General features: G+C 42.5%; 1 protein-coding gene across 1 annotated transcript; it reads right to left on the reverse strand.

Annotated features, from left to right (window-relative positions):
* Positions 1–4: 4 nt before the first annotated feature.
* Positions 5–7,808, reverse strand: srpx2 (sushi-repeat containing protein X-linked 2). The gene is made up of 10 exons (XM_030061822.1): positions 7,557–7,808; positions 5,053–5,121; positions 4,720–4,911; positions 4,085–4,261; positions 3,530–3,653; positions 2,835–2,956; positions 2,568–2,747; positions 2,302–2,435; positions 1,535–1,656; positions 5–594 (listed from the first exon to the last, which is right to left on the reverse strand). Exons 1-10 carry the CDS (start codon positions 7,600–7,602, stop codon positions 414–416), a joined length of 1,347 nt encoding a protein of 448 aa, XP_029917682.1. The 5' UTR covers positions 7,603–7,808; the 3' UTR covers positions 5–413.
* Between the last annotated feature and the right edge of the window lie 4,624 nt (positions 7,809–12,432).

Genomic DNA, 12,432 nt, shown 5'->3' on the forward strand with positions numbered 1-12,432 from the left:
AGGCATAGATATTAGATGATTTCAGAAATTATCTCTCTACTGAAGTACTCCCTGATTGTTTAGTTGTAGCAGTGGTTGCTGGGGACATTTTTGTTTGTTTCAGTACTCATTAAATGTATTTTCTTTTGTTCTGGACCTCCACCCATGTCAGCCATATTTCTCGAAGCTGTGGTGGCTGTTTTCTGGCCACCATGGCTCTTCACTGCAGTTTTAACAGAAACGGTGCTATCACTTCTCAGTGCTGTCTCATAGTGTGTGGTGATCACATTTTGAACATACAGAACCGTAGTATTATTCTTGTCCTTCTTTGGCTTGTGATGTTCTTTCGACCGGCTTGCTGGATGTTTCTGTCTTTCATCTTCTGTCTGTACTGATCAGTTTATCCCTGTGGCAACCAGAGAGCTTTTATTAGATTAGTCGCAGAAATCTCTGTGGAGTTCGAGCCTCTCTCGCTCCGCTTCATCCAGCAGGTAGTTGTCAATGTAGGAGAAAAGCTCATCCGAGGTCATGGTGGTAATGAACCTTTCTCGGTCCACTCCGTGTTTGTCCAGCAGCACCATGCTGAAGTAGGACCTGGTGATTCTGAAGGCTTGCCTGCACAACAACACAAATACAATAATAATTAGATCCTTAAAGGAAAACTACACCTTCAGGTTAGGCCTGAACACTAAACTGTAACACTAACAAAACTGCAATATGTCCAAGTGCAATATCCAAATCAAAGAAACTGCAATTGCTCGATTTAAAAAAAAAAGTTAAATGTGTGTAAAAATACCATAATAAATAGAATATTGAAGTTTTCTGGTTGTATTCAAGTAGTTTTCTCCAGATTTAAGAAAACATGTGGTACAGACCCCAGTAAAAATCACTTTATTCCACTTTCATTTTAATAGTTTGTTCAGTGAATATATTTTTTAATGCAAAAATTATTCCCACTAAAACTGAGTTATAGTGCAATCAAAATGTCAAAATAATGTTTGTTTTTTTTCTTTTTGCCATCTCCTTAAACCATAATTCAGATACTCCTTCACTGTTATATATCATCAGTCTAGTGTTCAGTGGATTCTAGAGATTGCTCTGTAATCAAGTGTTGTGGTTTACGTTTATGGTGTCGTCACTTTCCCTTATCCTGCCTTGTCTAATTCTGCTTAAGAACATTTCCCTGAATGACATTTGAAAAGCCCCAGAGAACAGGTGTGAACATGCTGCATTCCGCTCTGGGTTTTAAATGTTAAGCAGAAACGCCTGTGGCAGAGCAAGAGGTTTTCCAGTCGAGGAAAACATGAGTCGTGTCCCACATTTACTGTAAGTCTTGGCCAATTCTGATATCCAAATAACTGTGGGGAGGAACCCCCACCACCACCACACACACACACACACACACACACACACACACACACACACACACACACACACACACACACACACACACACACACACACACACATACACACACACACACACACACACACACACACACACACACACACACACACACACACACACGCACGCACCCCACCTCCCAGTCTATTACCTCAAACCCTCAATGACTTCAGCAGCAAGTTGCTTTTCCTTGATGCGGCCTGTCTCCCGAGGTGGGGAGTCCAGGAGCTCAATCACTGTCACGTGTCGTAGATCAAAGCCACAGTCTGATTTCTAGTGGGAACATGGAAGAGACTAGAACTTTACTGTCCATGCAAAGTGAGAATTTGCTTTTTGCCTTGACTCTGCAATATTTCACAACCTTAAAATGCATAGTAGACAAAAAGAATATAAATAAGCATTAAAAGACAACATAAAAATCATTGTTCATCTTGAGGCGATTGGTTTCTTACAAATGTTCCTGCTAATGACATCCTGTAACGTGTCAGAGTTTAGCTTCCAAAACTGGGAGAGCAAGTAGGTGTAGCATCATCTATAATCCTTCACGCTTTATATTGTGTTCTAAGAGCATACAGGTTCTTCTAAACCAGGGCTAGCTCACTCCAAGGAGGCTTAGTTTCCTGATTGAGTACATGCATTGCATCCACTTCTTAAATATGTATTCAGTGTTGTCCGAGAACACTATAGTCCAGAAAAATGCTCAGATCATTTTAAACTATCTACAGTCTCCAATATTGCTACCATCTTGGCACCATCTTGGAAGGCTTTGGCATGCTACAGGTTCTTCTCAAACATGTATGGAAACTGTAACACTTCAAAAAGATTTCTTTTAAAGCAATCATTATTAAAATTGAGGAAAAACATTGATTTTGGTAGGTGTCATGTAATGTCCACAAGTGGAAAATGTTGTTTGCTCACCTGTATCATGATGTTTTGCAGCTTGTACTGCTGGTCAGTTATGTCAGGTGCAGACAGGATCAGTAGCCTTCTCTTTTCATAGAACTGATCCAGGAGTGCAGATGCTGTCTTCACATCTGACTTTATCTCCATTGCTGCACATACAGCACACACACACAAGGTTACAGCCACACACTGTATTTATACCCCACTACCCCACTGCATTTTATATAGGGCAACATGATAAGCATCATAAATGATCACGCTCATATAGACTGTCTACTCACGAACACACTCAGCGGGGCCTCCACTCCAGGTGCCTTGGAACTGGCAGACACGGCTCGAGATCCCCTTCCTTTCATGTCCTCCTTCACAGTGGTAGTCACACACCGCACCGTAGTTATTCCCATCTGAGGAGCAGGTGAGGTAGCCGTGCAGAGGTGGTGGTAGTTCTGAGCATCTTTTCACTGACAGGAGAGCACAGTGGAAATAAGTAGTGCAAATTTTTGGTGTTACTTGCAGTTATAAAGTTTGCCCGGTCTACTGTGTTTTACCTTCAACCCGGATGATGAACTTGCAGGCGGCTCTGTTCCTGGCTTGATCGTACACTTTGTATCGGATGATGTTTGCTCCCTCTTTAAAGTGAGTGTCTGGGGCCTGGCCGACTAGTATCACACTGGGGGGGATGAAAAAGGGACCGATATGAGGATGTCGCATAACCTGATACTTAGGTGCCAGGACAACACCAAAATTTTGATTATGATACCAATACTAGTGTTTTTAGTATCTGTGGTATCAACACAATGTGATACTCACTCTTAACTCAGTGTTTTAATTCAAATGAAGCTTTAACTTGTGTGTTTAAATATCTGAGCCACTTTGCACAAAGATGCAGTCATGTCTACAGGACTGTAAATCAAAATGAGTGCACATAGTCACACCATTGTATTTGTTACAGCAGGACATTTCATTCAGCTCCTCTGATTTTGCATAATTTGTTTGGCAACTTTGTTTTCTACTTGAAGGCTGCAGGCCAATGTTGCACTTGTAATTCAGTGTTATTATTCTAATGTAGCCTGTGTGTTTAAATATTTGAAACACAAAGGTTTATTTAAGGTTTTAATTAAAGACGTCTGTGCTGAATGGGGTGTCTTATTTTCTGTGGCATCGAATCATGTATCGAGAACTGTGGTGTTGCAATCCCTTTAAATTCAAGAGGAAGAGGAGAGAGCGGAAGAGAGTGCCATACTCCAGCATTTTATCAGCAGTATCCGTGGCAACAGGGGGGTCCCAGGACACCCTGGCAGTCAGCTTCCCAGGCTCAGCAAACTTGACTCTGGACAGAGGACACTTGATCTTTGGAGGTTCATGATCTAAAGTAATCAGTTGGAAAAAAAATTACAACAGTATGGAAGATGGAGAGCAGAGAAGAGCGTGGTGTGAATGTTAACAGCTTTGTGGCATCGTTTGTTTGGCTTTGGATTGTTTCCTTTTCATGATCAGAGGAATTTGAAGGCCGGAGGACAATAGACCTCAGTGAATTCAGTCCAGAAAGCAGAGGGTGCAGGAAATATGCTTGTTGTATTTGTGTGGGTGGGAGATGAGACACATGGGGAGCTGAGCTTGCGAAAGACTAGTGGAAAACCTGACAGCAGTGCAGATGGACTAAATTTAAGTCCATCACATGACGGGAACATAAAAATAACTGACTGAAGATTAAAATCCAATGCAAACAACAGATTTTTTTAATCTTAACATGAAGCCAGCTTTACTTGGATAGGCAATCAATCACTTTGACATGTACCTGAGCAGACAGGTTCAACCCCACTCCAGGTCCCCCCATGCAGGCAGGTACGGGAGTGCTCCCCCTCGATGCGGTAGCCGGGGTCACAGGTGAATTCACACCTGGAGTCCACAGCAAAACCATTGGTGCAGGTGTAGCGGCCGTGGTAGATGAGGGGCAGCACGTGGCAGCGGATCTCTGGACAAACAACACCACACATTAGCTCGATACATGAAAGATATGTTAAAACACCTTAAGAATTATCACATATTCATTAAATGCTAGCATAAATATAATATGGAAACTCTATACTTAAAGGCTGCTGTTATTGCAGTACTGTAGGACTGGACGATATATAACAATATAACTATCATGATAAGAAACTAGATATGTGGGATTTTAGATATTATAGTATAATAATACGGTCTAGGTGTTGTCTCTGGTTTTAAGGGTGGCATCACAATGTAGGGATGCAATTTTCAGAACTAATTGGACTGCTGTAGCTATTCAATTATTTGCCTTTCCCTGCTTCTTGTCCACATTATGAACAATTGCTTCTCAAAATCCCCTGTGTAAAAGATGGGTTTTTTTTTTTTTTTTTTTTAATCCGTTTTGTGTATCTGTATTATAGTCTTGCTTGTTGAACTTCCACATACGGCGGCAGTAAGCCGTCCCAGACCAGCGGCGGCTGGCGAGGCACTGGATGGAGCTCTTCCCCAGCAGCCGGTACCCCCGGTCACAGGTCATTTCACAGCGGGTGCCCAAAGTGCTCCGGTAGTTTTTCCCTCGAGGGGAGACGCAGTTCACCTCCCCATTGGTCAGACTTGGAGAATGACACCAATATGGGTCTGCATTTCAGAGAAAGTAAACACAGAGAAATGAACTCTCCCAGACAACAGCACTGAGTGTTTTGACACAGAATATGAGCCTTTTTGCAGTAATATAAGATTTGTGTTTTTATATGCGAGTGTGGATCCTCCTGTGCTCACCGCTGTAGTCTAGCTGAGGAGTACGGTCTTCTTCCTCGTAGCCGGTATACTCTGTGGTCCCAGAGCCAGCTGAAATAATAAAAAAACAATTAAATATGTAAAAACACAGCAAGCCACAAAGCTCTAACGGATTTGATGTGACCAAAATACCACATGTGAAACGCATGGTGTGAGTGAGGTTTTGTGACTTCTTATGAAATGACTTGGAGCTTATACTGTGCATCGAGCAAAATATAGGTCATATAAAGGCAGGATGGCATGCAAATGATTCTCCCCACAGTCTCATTTCCATAACCTTCTTTCAGGCTTTCCTACAACACCAGCTCAATAACATCCTAGCCCAAAGACACCTGGATTTGCAATCAGTGGATCTGACAGCAAACTCCCAGACGCTCCCCAGGGCTCCTGAAGAATGGCCAAATGTATTTACAGTGAGTCTAACAAAGGACATCCAAATTATCTTGTTTTCTCAAGAAGGGTCACAAATTTAAATTTAAAGTTGATGTAGCTCTGAGTATAGATAATGCATGTTTAGTAAAAGATATGCATGGATTTTATACATACCTTCCGCCTTTGTCTGGCCCCTGTCTTCTGGCCCTTTTAAATTTTATAGTCTGAGGCAATGAAGATAAAGAACCTCACCACCAATTAGGACCAACATGTTTTCATTTTCTACTCAGAATTTTCCAGGCACTTATCCCCTTCCATGCTGAAAGCCATGCCATATTTGTCCATATACCACGGCCTTTATGCTGAGTTTTATTCCTCAACAGTCTTTTCTCCTCTGTAAATCTGCCTCACTACCATTCCCATGTCTCAGCATTTGTGGTCTCAGCACGTTATCCCTTTTCCCTTTGAGATCCTGAAAATGACTCCATGTTTAGAAATGAGAGCCAAGCTTGAGAGTTTCCAGTCGGTAAACCTCCCCGCCCCCAGGCCTCCAGTCAGTTCCTGCACCGAGGGCTGCTTCCCGAGTTTCAGCTCAGGCCTGTCTGTTATACTCTGGGTATGTTTTTGGCACAAAGATACCCAGATGAAGGAAAGTTCAAGGAAATTTCTCGTGATGGCAGTATAATCGCATTTCACAGCCATTACCTCTCCGGAAATATGTGCAGACTTATCAGTTCTTTTGTTTTATTTTTAATCACTTCCATGTTCCACTCAGTAACAATTCCTCATACTAAAATTTCCTAAGTCCTGCTTACAGATAATTACTCACAGTGGAAATAAACATCTAAGTTCATTGCTTCCCTGGTATTTATGAGGATCTACGCACCAAAGGGCAAAAGTAATGTTAATATGACAGACAACTACATAGATATTTCCCTTTTTTATATTTTTCTGGCACAAATGATGTATATTTGACCACCAAAAACCAGTGTACACATCTGCCATCTCATAGTGGTGGCCTATTGTTAATCACACATGGGTAAAACTACTGAGGTCTTATTGTAGAATGCCCAGACACTGACACACACCAGGCATCAGACACACATCCCACCGCTTACAGCACACTGACTCCACCACGGAGTCATGCACAGGGAGAGCATCCAAGAAAAGTGGGCTGATGAGTCACATTAGTGGTAGGCATTGCAGCATACTTCACAGCTCCACCGCTGATGTCTGGCTTACAAAAGCTGCCTGTTCGAGTGACGGTACAGAAAGGTTTAATTCAAAATGTCACCGCTTGATGAGAATCAATCCTGCCAGACTTGGACAGGAGACGATTTAGGGGCTGATAGCACAGGGAAGATGATGACTGACATGCGTTTAATCATGGGGATTTATCATGTGAGTGCATGTGTGAGTTAGGGTGGATCTGAGGTCATGTCAGTCACTATCAGGTGGGATCAAATGAGGGCTTGGCCACAGCTGGCCCAGGGGGGACTCCGTAATTAGCGGGTAGTGATTGGCGTGGAGCTGTAATTACATCTGAGGGTATTGTCAGCAGCAGCTAGAAAGGCACCTGAGGAAGAAAAAGGCAATTCAGCAGCACTGTTACAACTAATGCTGCTGTCAAACCCGTTGATTTCCATTGATTTATGTGGTGTAAATATTTTGGGAGATCAGCATCCAGTTCATTCCTTCTGGGATGACTTGTGGGCTGCATTTGTATTTATTCAGTTTCCTCAAAAATCCAGCACATCTGCATCTAATACAACTTGTGTTACAGGGGAGATGAAGGCATTTCCCCATTGTTCACATTAGTTCTGGATTTTTGAATGAGAGACTTGAATGATTTAACCCATCCATTCTGTTTTTTTTTTTTTTTTTTCTTTTTTCTTTTTTAGATTTATGGCTCTACAAATCTACAGCACCACACATCTACAAATGTACAGTCTTTTCTCTTTTCTGCTATGCGTGTATGAAGAGTTTAATTGGTTTTGCAATGGGGGAAAAAAAAAAACTCAGCAACATGAACTGCGCACACAAAGTGACAAAAAGACTGAATAAAGACCTTGACTGGGTTTTCTTACCTTCACTGTTCAGGCTCAGCAACTCACCTGCAAAGTATAAAGTAAGGAGTGCAACGACGCGGCTGAATGACATGGTAAAAACTTTTTGGTCCCAAAGCGCAGAGATGACACTGCCAGCTGGGTTGGTAAAAGCTGCCTCGATGGGATCCCAGACTCACATGAAGCAAAGCAAGTTAATCCGGAGAGAGCCCGCAAATGATGGTCAGAAAACTCTTTTCACGCCCGCTAATAAGAGTCCAGACGCTCCAGTTGAACCAGAGGCTTCGCAGATCTTGTAAAAGATTTCTCTCGCTTCAGCAAACACAGCGGAAAGATACCGCTTGGTGGCGCCATCGGACCTCGCAATTTCTCCTCCTGTTTCCTCCCACAGTTACATTAAACACTAAGCCATTTCACAAAACTCCACCCCTCCGAGTAACAAATAATTGATACAGAGTGATGGTTACCACGAAAGTGAAAATTAAATGAGAATGAAAGCAAATTTCCTGCAGAAATAACAGCCTACCATAATATTGACTTATAGGAGTCAGATTGTCTTTTAAGGTAACTGATGTATGATGAAGTCTGCAATAACATTATTATTTTAATCTGTTCTTGTTTTTGATGTTTTTATTTCTTAAATTGTGTTTTTTTTTTTTATGGATTTCAGGGTTGTATTGTTTAGTTTTTATATGTTATCCCTTGGATTTTTGTGTCTGATCCATTAAAGTAATCAATCAGTCAATCAATCAATCAATCAATCAATCAATCACAATATTCATGTCATAATTTGATTAGAAGATGAATATCATTGTATTATAATATGACTTACAGCGTGTCTGTGGCACTTGGTCGTTTCATATACATGTATTGATACAGGGTCATATAGTTTTAGGCTAAACATTAAGCTTGTGTCGTGTTGCATTGTTAGTGTGTCGTAAGAGTAATCACATTTTCCTCAGCAGAAATTGGATTTTCCAGAACAAACTGAATTAGTCATTTCTGTTCTTGAGGTAAATCCTCGAATGCAAGCGCTGTGACATTTTTATTTCCCCAGTGGATGTGACTCGGCCTGCAGCGCCATCAGCAGAGCAGCGGGCCGGCCGTGTCAAGTCAGCCGGGGTACACAGAGCAGGGCCGGAAGTGGCGACTGCCTTCATAAATAAATGTGAATATTATTGACAGGCGTGAGGAAAATCACCCTGCATCGCACCTGCCACTATGGTTTTTATATAAACTACTGTTGCCATTGTTGGTTAAAATGGACTTTTTCCAGATTGTGGACATTCTTCCAGACTGTGTTTTTTGAGGTGTGCCTTTTTGCAGCCCAGACCTGCTTGTGAGCCCAAAGCTTTAGTTCTGTGGCCCCGTTTCCACTTTGCATTAAAATGCCTCCTGGATGATCCGTGGACAGCGCCACGTCCGTTCACACCTGGCATTACAATGTGCCTGTGGCTTTGAAATCAGATTTCACCTCCCTGCTTTAAATGTAAATAAACAGGTAGCCTACATCATTTCTGTTTTCAAAGCCCAACTGCTTACTGCTTTTGTTTGTTTGTTTGTTTGTTTTTTATTTATAACTGAGGTCACAGGCATTTAAAATCAAAATCAAAATGAGATTTGCTTACTCAAGCCTCATTTAAAGGTGCCATTCATTAGGTTACTTATAACACATTTCACATTTGTAAGTTATTGCTGGCATTTACTACCAAAGTATGTTAAGTATGCTAACACAAAACCTGATGTGCTTTTTAAAGAAATGCAGTAAATCATCCCATGTCCCATGTCCCAGCTGCAGCTCTTTTCATTTACTTCCATTCCATGTTGCTGTGAAGCACAACCGTTTTTGTTTCGTTTTGTTTTGTTTTGTTTTTTTTTTTTTTTTTTTTTGTAAATTGCTGTGTAAATAAACTTTATGATGATGATGATGTAGATCTGTCTGATACTGTATTTAAGAAATAGTTTATAGCGGGTAAATAGTTTCACATTATGGCATGGATGCAGCAAATGCATACCGCAGACTCTGAACACTAGAGTTTGTAATTCTCAACCCGAGCCCTGTCAGACTCGACTAATCATGCTGGTTCAGACTCTGATTATTTAATTATTCCAGCGGGTTTGAGAGGGTCAGCCTCTGAGCTGCAGTGGATAAATGAATTTACCATGAATTTGAACTTGAGTGCACAATAGGCGGGGGCTGTTGCACAGTTGTGGATTTGATGTGTGTCAGAAATTACAGAAAAAATCTTTGGTGACACAGTCATCAGGTAGACAGGAGCAGTGCTTACACAGGGGATGTTGAGTAGGTTGTCCCTCAATGCAGCCTGTCTGTTTACACTTTAAAGGCAATGTCGACAAAACCTCCTTGGCCACCTCTGAATGTGGCCTTAAGACAAATTTACACCTGTAATGAGGGCTGTCTACTTGTGATCAGATCACCCAGGACACGTCAAAGGTGGAGAGAGGGGGTTTGATACACTTTGTGGTGCAGCCTTGACACATTGTCAGTGATGAACCAGAGGTCATCAGGGTTTTGGGTCTTAACCTCACACACTCTAACCTGAGCAACCCAGCCAGGGGTGATGAAACCTAGGCTTGTGTCCAGGTAGTGCATTATGCCACACGTCACACTCCTTCAACCAAAGCCAATGGAAAACATTCTCAGCAGCTTCCAAGATGTTCCTGATGGCTGTTCCTCTTTGCAGGCCATATGGAAAATTGACTTTAAGGTAGCTGCGTTACTGAGAAAGCTTCTGCACTGGCACACCAATTATGAGGACCAGAGGACAGACATTCAACAGTTTATTATCCCTCTGAGGGATTTCCAATTCTCCAAAGGATTTGCACTTCCACTTAAATGGTTGACTGATACAGGTGATTGAAGAACTTAAAGGCAAAGAAAAATCTGAATCAGTAAACAAAGGTACTCTTCATAAAAGTTAGCCAAATCAAATAATTCATAGACCACTAAACAGGTATACAGATATAGCTATAACAAATATCAGTAACTAGCTTCATATAATGCACCCAATGCACAGTCAGCTGGAGACAGGCAACATGACATGCAGCTCAGATCAGCATGTGGCAGCGAACAGCAGGGGAGAGTGAGCAGGCCCTGATCCAGGCCTCTTATTAGTTTAGGTGTGGCCTGATAGGTTAGAGCAAAGTCCCACCTCCACCAGGACTGGGCAGGAAGTAGGATTTTCAACAGTCCACGTATCCCAAAGAGTCCAGGGAGCCGGTGTATTCACTTTTCATTCACTGGTATTCACTTAGGACAGATGAACAGCCATCTGTAAAGGGCAATGCTGCTTAGGCTCCATGGTGGGCCCAGCCACCTGCGCAGGAACTGGCTGATCTTCCTTTCAAAGCCCTCTACAACGGTGACTGGGACTTTGTAGATTACCAGTGGTCAGAGGATTCAAAGCAGAATAACCTAACCCTAACCCTTGAATTTTTTTAGCAAGCTCTGACTTGTCCACTGTGGAGAGCCAAGTGTTGAGGTCATCGCTATCTTATTCACTTTGTCCTTCAGATGGCTAGTGAAGACCTTGAAGTCCTTGAAGGAGCCACCTGCATCCGGACAGTGATGTTGTCGTTATGGTTAGGTCATCCATAAACTCTCTGATCAGGGGTTGTCAGGTTCCAGATTTGAACTGGGGGCCTCTGCACTCTACTGCCACTGACTTCACATGCATAGTCATGGCCGGTGCAAACAGGGACACACAGAAATTGTGCAGCCAGTGATGACACCCTTCTCTAGCTAATGCTGATGTTGAAGTCCAGAGAACGCCATCAGACTAAAGTTGTTGTAATAGTCAAGGATGAGGTTTTGGATCTTCACTGAGACGTGGTCAGGCCTAATGTGCCATCTTGTGTGGAATCGATCCATAGGCATTAGCAAGGTCCAGCTACAGCACTGCCAAGTCTCACCTGCTTTCTTGAACCACTCTGATCAGTCGGGTTACCACAGCTGTGCTTTCTATGCATCCTGGACACCTGGGACTCCTCCTTTCTGCACCAAGGTGTCTGTGTAAGAGCCCTCCAGGAGGAATTTTTGTGAGGAGATTGGCAAGAACCTTGAAGGTCTTAGTTCCTTATTTCTGAGCGTTATGTACAACACCAACCTGCCAATGGGACTAGAGATGGAAATTAGCCGCACGGCTACAATCTCACGTGTTTACATTTATATGTGCATTAACATGTACTGTCCCATGTCTTTTAAAAAAATAAATAAATCTACAAATCTACAAATTTGATGTTGCTTGCAGCACATGCCCTCTGCATGTCTTCGTTGCTGTGGCACTCCCCGTCCACCAGATCACCCTGTAGATCTTCCAAACACACCCCAAAAGCCTGGGGCACCGTTTGAAGACCTTATACAGCACTCTATCCTGGCCTGGGGCTGAGGATGTTCTGGCTGCTTTCATGACTTCCTTGACTTCTTTCAGTATGGGTTTATCAATGTTGAACAGGGTGCTGGGTTCGGGTGGGGGATATTAAGGCTGCACAGTGACCAAGGTGCTGCTGATGTGGCGGCTGACCTCCTCGGGGCATGACAGGTGGCCACTGTGTTTCTGACCCAGCAGCTTCTTCATGAATCCAAATGGATTTGCAATAAAGGCACTGTGCTTGTGGGCCTCCTCCTTGCCCTTATTCCTGTGCCTCCCACTTCACAGAAGGATGATTAGCTTTTCACTTACCAGTTTCCTTAAAATTCTTATGTATTGTGAAAATAACAATTTGGACAAAAACAACTCATCACAGATTCCTCTTTAGACGTGTTCTTAATCATTATATTTAAAAAAAATAATAGTAATTCTAAAGCATTTTCATGTAGAGTGTTTTATTTTGAAAGCTGCAGCCTAACCGTGATTCCTATTTTTCCCTCCTAGTTGGCTTTACGCTGGTTGGGAAAGCTGTT

The sequence above is a fragment of the Myripristis murdjan genome, chromosome 10 (assembly GCF_902150065.1).
Source record: "Myripristis murdjan chromosome 10, fMyrMur1.1, whole genome shotgun sequence".
NCBI classification, from domain to species: domain Eukaryota; kingdom Metazoa; phylum Chordata; class Actinopteri; order Holocentriformes; family Holocentridae; genus Myripristis; species Myripristis murdjan.